At 51.4% G+C, this 6776-nt stretch overlaps 2 protein-coding genes across 2 annotated transcripts in view; both read right to left on the bottom strand.

Moving 5' to 3' along the window:
* Nucleotides 1-4473: 4473 nt before the first annotated feature.
* On the bottom strand, nt 4474-5024 carry LOC106814459. The gene is made up of 2 exons (XM_014818774.1): nt 4994-5024; nt 4474-4795 (listed from the first exon to the last, which is right to left on the bottom strand). Exons 1-2 carry the CDS (start codon nt 5022-5024, stop codon nt 4506-4508), a joined length of 321 nt encoding a protein of 106 aa, XP_014674260.1. The 3' UTR covers nt 4474-4505.
* Nucleotides 5025-5363: 339 nt separating this feature from the next.
* Nucleotides 5364-6776, bottom strand: part of LOC106814460 (N-acetyltransferase 10-like) — a 25976-nt gene continuing 24563 nt past the window's right edge. The window contains exons 18-20 of the mRNA XM_014818775.1: nt 6547-6743; nt 5929-6098; nt 5364-5390 (exon numbers count right to left, since the gene is read on the bottom strand). Coding sequence (XP_014674261.1) covers nt 5364-5390; nt 5929-6098; nt 6547-6743 — 394 coding nt within the window. The remainder of the gene's footprint in view (nt 5391-5928; nt 6099-6546; nt 6744-6776) is intronic.

Raw genomic sequence — 6776 nt, forward strand, 5'->3', positions numbered from 1 at the left:
ATGTTGAGGCTAACTTGGAAAAATCTATGTTCTTATACGCGGGTTTTTACTGTAATGCAAATAGACCGCTTCCGTCAGTGCCAGAAGCGAGCTGAACTAACTCCTGACTTCCCTATATATCATATATCGCAGTGCAATGCAATGCCTTCGCTCTGCTGCAGCTATAGCCAATCCCGCAGAAATATAGAGCAGAGCCTTCAATATGCCATAGCTAGCCAATCCCGCAGCAGTCACATAACGCAACGTCACGCTCGCAAATGACATATCACGAGGTGTAGGCCGTAGTCTGAACTCGAAAATCGCAGATTTTCGTTGCGCGCAAGCTGGGTCTAAAGACTTGCATCACTAACGTGTTTATAACGATAAACTCTAGTTAGAATGACATGTTGCCATATATAGAAGATATAAACGAGCATAATTTTATCACGCCTACAACGACATCCATCATCATCATCATCATCATCATCATCATCATCATCATCATCATCATCATCATCATCACGTAAGAAGAAGCTTCATAAAGTATAATAACATCTTCATTACGATCCTCTCATCATCATCCTCATCATCCTCATCCCCCCGCGGATGCTAATTAAAGACATAATCAGGAGTGAATAATAGAGTCTCTATTATTCACTCCTGATGTAATAATACCTTCAATTTCTAATGATGACGTCTCGTCGGATTTCGTCGCCGAGTCGTCTAACGGGCAGCGATCATCGGACATGCAGTCGGAGGAAGAGAGAGAGCGTCGACTGTTGTTTTTTTGCGTCGGCGGAGTGACGTCATAATTCCCCAGTCTCTCGTCGTCGTCGTCGTCGTCGTCGTCGTCGTCGTCGTCGTCGGCGGCGGCGGTGGCGGTGTCGGCGGCGGCGGTGGGGACGGCACGCTCGTTAGAAACCTGCGTAAAGAAATAATGGTTGGTTTTTAATGCGAACACATTTCGATTCGTTTATAATTTAAAATTAAGCAAAAACTTGATGAGAAGAGTTGGGCTAAAAGGTTTTTTTACGTTCCCACTGCGGCATGCTGGCGACTGATGAGTCAATTAGTCTTGTAATTAGTAGTCGTATCCCACACGCATAGATAATGTAGACACTACTCTTTGTAATCACTAAGGTAGCATATATATATATATATATATATATATATATATATATATATATATATATAACATAGCACAAATGAACTGTTTTTGTTATAACAGACAATACTATTATAATAATTACAATGACAGACAATGTTCTCTCGATATATATATATATATATATATATCAGGAGTAGATAATAGGGAATTATTTCCCTACTCACCTCTGATTCCTATTCCTATTCCTATTCCTATTCCTATTCCTATTCCTTTCCTATTCCTATTCCTGATTCCCCTACTCCCCTGATATTAACTATTTCCTAGATAATAGTTCCCTATTATCTACTCCTGATATATATATATATATAGTACTTTCATGTAAGATAAATATGAGGCAAAAGAAGAGGCCAGCTACCTTTTCGTACCTGGTCGCTGCCAGATCTTGGCTTCATTGACACCTGTTTAACACATCTATATTTCGGCTTCTTCACTCTCGGCATCGTCGCCGCTTTCTCCTCCTGCGGATACTGATGCTCAGCCTCCCCCTCGCTCCTATACGAGCTGCTCATCTGCAAGACACCCTCCTCGTCCGAGAGAGGCAGGGTGTCGCCGGGAACAGGGTTGGCTGGTCGTGGCAGCGAGTGGCTCTCGCCGGGGTAGCCGTTACCCTGGTGAACTGCGGTTGGGTCGGCGGCACGCGCGGTCCGCGATCTCTCGCGCGGTACCCGGGTGTTACCCTGCGCCGCGCGGCCGCTGTCGTCGCCCGCCGGGTAGCGGTGACGCGATGGAGCACCAGGGTTGCTCTGCCGGACCTGCCGCGAGCTCGCGGTGGCGCCACCGTCGGTTTCCTTTGAGCGCGCGCGGGTCGAACTAGGAGCATTCCTGTTTCCCTCGCGGCGCCCGCTCGCCTGCTTCGTCTTCTTCGGCGACCGCTCTGGCGTCGTCGTCGTCGTCGGTTTCGTCGTCGTCGCATCCGACTTGTTCGCTCTCGAGTCCTGCCTGGCGCTCTTGAGCAGGCTCTGTCCGATCTCTCTCACCTTGCGCTGCGGGGATCTGTTGAGAGACTCGGCGTGCACGAGGCGGTGCGCTGGCACACGCACGGGAACGTTCGATCCCTTTTCCCCGCGACGTCGAATCTGGTGATCCGGATTCAGGAATCCGAAGTCGTCGTCCTCTTCGGTGGTGGTGGTGGTGCGGCGGGTGGTCCGCTTGCCGGGTCCGGTCGTCTTCTGTTGTCGCGCGGGACGCTGTTGTTGCTGTTGTTGCTGCTGTTGCTGTTGCTGTTGCTGTTGCTGCTGCGGCTGTTGATGGTGTTGTTGTGGCTGCTGCTGTTGTTGTTGTTGTTGCTGCTCCTGCGGCTGTTGATGGTGTTGTTGTTGCTGCTGCTGTTGTTGCGGCTGTTGCAGCTGATGTGGCTGTTGTTGCTGCTGTTGCTGGGTTGCTGGCCATGGCGGCTGACCTGGCATCTGATTGGGTTTCGGCTTCTCTGCGTCGAGTCGTATCTTTATGGGCGTGTTGATGCGCTGCAGCCTGCCCTGAAGCGGCTGCTGCTGCTGCTGATGATGCTGCTGCTGCTGCTGCTGCTGGGCCCTTCTCTCCCTCAGCACGGCGTCAGGCAAGGATCCCCCTGCAATGCGCAGACAACTGTAGCAGTGACGAAGACAGCGGGTGCGTTTCAAACAGTGGCAGCGTGTAAGGTCTATTGCTACGCATCTCTCTCCTACTCCTCCTCCTCTTCTCCTCCTCATTATTATCCTATCTGTCTTCCGCCCCCTTCACCACCACAACCTCCTCCATCTCATTCTCCTCCGCCTTCTTCTTCCCCTCCATCACCATCTCATCTCATCCTCCTTCTCCACCACCCCTCCCCCCCACTACCACTACCACCACATCCTCCACCTCCTCCTCCTCCTCCTCCTCCTCCTCCTCTACCACCACCACCACCACCTACTGTCTACATCTCTGCACGCTACGCGTCGACCCTTCTCCGTTGTCTCCCGCACGCTCTCACCTTTAGCGAGTAGGGAACGCTCGGGGGCATCCTCGCGCGACGCCGTCGCCGCGGGGCGGCGCTGCGTACGAGTGCTGGACGTGATAGTGATGACGACGCGGTTGCTGTGCGGTGCTGGGCGTGCGGTCGTGACGTCACGGCCTGTGTCACAATCCAGACGCGTGTGATTTTTATACGGCCGCAGCGCTCAGGTCCGTCGCCACGTGTGCATATGCAACGCCTGTGTGCAGCAGCGGCAGCAGCGGTAGCGGCGGCGGCAGCAGAAGCCAACCAGCCAGCCAGCCATGCGAGAAGTGGTGTAAGAGAAAAAATGGGAGAAGAGCTCAACGAAAGCGAAAACGTCGGCGCGTCCGGCTAGCACCGGATCGCCCTGCAGGTAAACACTAGACACACGCACGTGGGGGTGAATGAATGAAAGTCACACTGCACACACGCGCGCGCACACACACAATCACACACAGTGAGTTGTCGTGCGCGCAGAACAAGCGACAGATGTGCTTCAGCGTGTGTGAACGAACGAAAAACAGGGTCAGTAAAGTATATAAATAGTCGATAGAGAATTCTATATACTAATATTCGCTTATTTGCGATGCTCGGTGCAATTTAGTGCCAGGGTAATATATATATACATACATACATACATATATATATATAAGATGGAAAGAGACCCCACCTGTAAGCACATTGAACATTAGTTGTAGATGGACCCAGGGCGAAGTCTGACAGTCGAGCCACACGTGACGTCACAGCAGCTTCCACATTATTAGAGAGTGATTGGTTACGAAGTAGGATGACCGCCGCGGGCCAACACGCACGCACGCACGGCGAGCACGCACGCACGGTCAGCACGCACGCACAGGTGAGCACGAACGCCCGAGTCAGCACGCACACGCACACGCATGACGAATCCAGACGCAAGAGAAGATGAACGACGAGCTGAAATTACGACGACGACGACGACGACGACGATGATGACAACGACGACGACGACGACGACGACGACCATGGCGACCATGACGACGACGATGGCAATGACGACGACGAGGAGGAAACCACCGAAATGTGCGAGTATTTTTCCGAGCAGATAGAAAGCAAAAGGCCTAATCGCGCACATACGGACGTATGGATGCACACACGCATGCACGTACACACGGATGCGCTTACGCGCCCCGACGCACGCACGCACGCACACACACGCGCGCGCGTACGCAAGTACGCACGCAGGTACGCGCACATACGCAAGCACGCACGCAAGCCCGTACGCAAGTACGCACGCAGGTACGCACACGTACACAAGCCCACTCGCACGTACACACCCAAGCCACCGCGCGCCAGAGCGGCGCACGCGCGCACCGAGGCGGAGGGGGGGGGGGTCCGCAGGCACAAGGAGGCATCTCCGCATGCAACCTACGCCCGGTGCGTCTTGCGTATCAGCTTGTACCAGTCGCAGACGAGCGCGTCGAGCGGGAGCGCGTCTACGGTCAGCAGAACCTCCCCAAGCAGACGATTGCGAAACAGCTTCCCGCGATGCGCGCACAGCAGCACCTGCACCTTCGCCTCCCTGACGGCGGCGGGAAGCTGATAGCGGAAGCCCTCCTCTAGCTGCACTTCTCCTCCGGCGGAGCTGCGGTGCAGACGACTCTTTTTCTTCAGGCGGCGGCCGCGTTTCGTGACGAGGTACAGTTTCAGGTAGACATCTGCGGGATAGTAGAGGAGTGTGAGCGAAAGTGCAAAGGGAGAGAGATACATGACGAAAGGGATAGGCATATTCTACACACGGGAAGCGCTACATATAGGTATAAGGTAGGACGAGCAGCGTATAACAGCCAACATCACTAGCAGTAACAATACGAATCGCCTCATCAAGTCGCCGCAACCTCAAACACCACACACACCTATAGACGCGTTGCGAACGAAATCAAACATGGGTTTCAACATGCGCTACTATTTCCCCCTCGGGCATCCGCCGTGGCTATACCCTCTCTATATATCTATATATCAGCAGTATAGGGTATCCGTTATAGTTAAGCTAGCACAACACGCAATGCGTGCCTGTATATACAGCATTCATTCAGCCGAGCGCACAGCTATAGTTAAAAGGAGAGTGTGTTCTGTACCGTCTCTCGGGGTAAATACAGAGTGTGCTGGTGAAGTGTGAGAGGAAGGCATGGGGCTACATCAGCAAGCAGACGGTGACGCTACAGCTTTGGACGTCCTTTGGCAAACGACTTTTCAAATTTGCTGGCGTCTGCCCTTCCGCGCCCTCTAGCGGCTCAGAGAAATGAACTTGTGCTGCGTGGAAAGTGGAACCAATCGTGAGTATATCGAGTACGGACAGACCCTTCGAGTCCAGTGGAGATAGCCGCAGTTGACGCAAAATGTGATCGTGAGCGAGAATGAAAAACAAACTCGTTTGAAAATAAAACTCACACGCAAATAAATATAGTCAACTGCTCGCTGCAATGGAAACGAAAGGTCTGATGACAGACGAAAAAATGATGTGCGAGAAAGTGAACGCAGAAGTGCACACGACTAGGTATCTCAACACAAACGTCATATGCAGATAAAGAACTTCGACTCCTAATCTCTCGCGATCCACCATCTCTCCTCTCGTTCCCCCGTTCTCCATCTATACGGTCGCATGCATGCTTACAAGTTGCAACTAGTATTTGTAGCTTTGCTATATATTCTAGTATCGCTACTGCTCGGAGGAAAGAGTGTGAATATCTTCACGCTATAGGAGACGGGAGCAAAGGCAGGGCTGGTGCTGGTAGAGCAGCAAGAGCAATCCCAAGGTTAGTGAAGGACACGAGCACGTTGCCACGGTTACCTGCTGCACAATGCTTAGCGACACGTCGAGGCGGCCGAGGAAGTACAGGCGCGCGACGGCCGGAAGCAGGTCGGTAATCACGTGGTGGTCGGCCATGTTGCGCGCGTATGTCTCCAGCCGCCGAAGGTCGTAGTCGCCAAAGTCGCGCTCCACGTCCGCCCGCCTCAACTCTGCGCACAATAGAGAGAAAGAGAGAGAGAGAGAGAGCAGAGATGGTACCCTCTATGAGATCAACTGCCGCGGCAGCGGAGGGAGGGGAGGGGGAACTCGCTCAGGGATACGAGCGTTAATTGCAAATATCGTTATTTCGGCCATTTTGAGCGTTCATCGAAAAGACGAGGTTTTACGTGCGGATTACGTGTTTAAATAACAATTAACATTAATTAAGAGCTGATAAGCTATCGTTTATCTTGAAAGAACATTAATTTAAATACATGTAATAATTAAATACAACCTTATATTATTAGTTTATGTGTATTGTTAAAATACTTGTCCTCTTGCTATTATGTGGCGTAAGAAATAATATCATGCTACGTCAACTGACTGGCATGGATTGTTTGTCTGTTACGTCGTTCGTTATAAACTGTCAGTCCGTTTAACCGATAATCCATTACGAACCTTGCGAAGTGTTTTTCTGTCGCTGCGGTAGTATGTTCAATGCCAGGGACGGCGTAAACTTGCTGAACTGGTATGCAAGCAAGGAGAGAAACCGTCTCTGAAAATCTACAAATGACGGATACAATACGTTAAAAAACGAATGTAGTTCTATTCCAAGCAATTCAATGTTGTGTTTTTGATAGGTTAAAGAGAAAGCTCTATGGAAGCAAGGAGCTAAATATAACAAGGAG

This window comes from Priapulus caudatus, unplaced genomic scaffold (assembly GCF_000485595.1).
Source record: "Priapulus caudatus unplaced genomic scaffold, Priapulus_caudatus-5.0.1 Scaffold928, whole genome shotgun sequence".
NCBI lineage: Eukaryota > Metazoa > Priapulida > Priapulimorpha > Priapulimorphida > Priapulidae > Priapulus > Priapulus caudatus.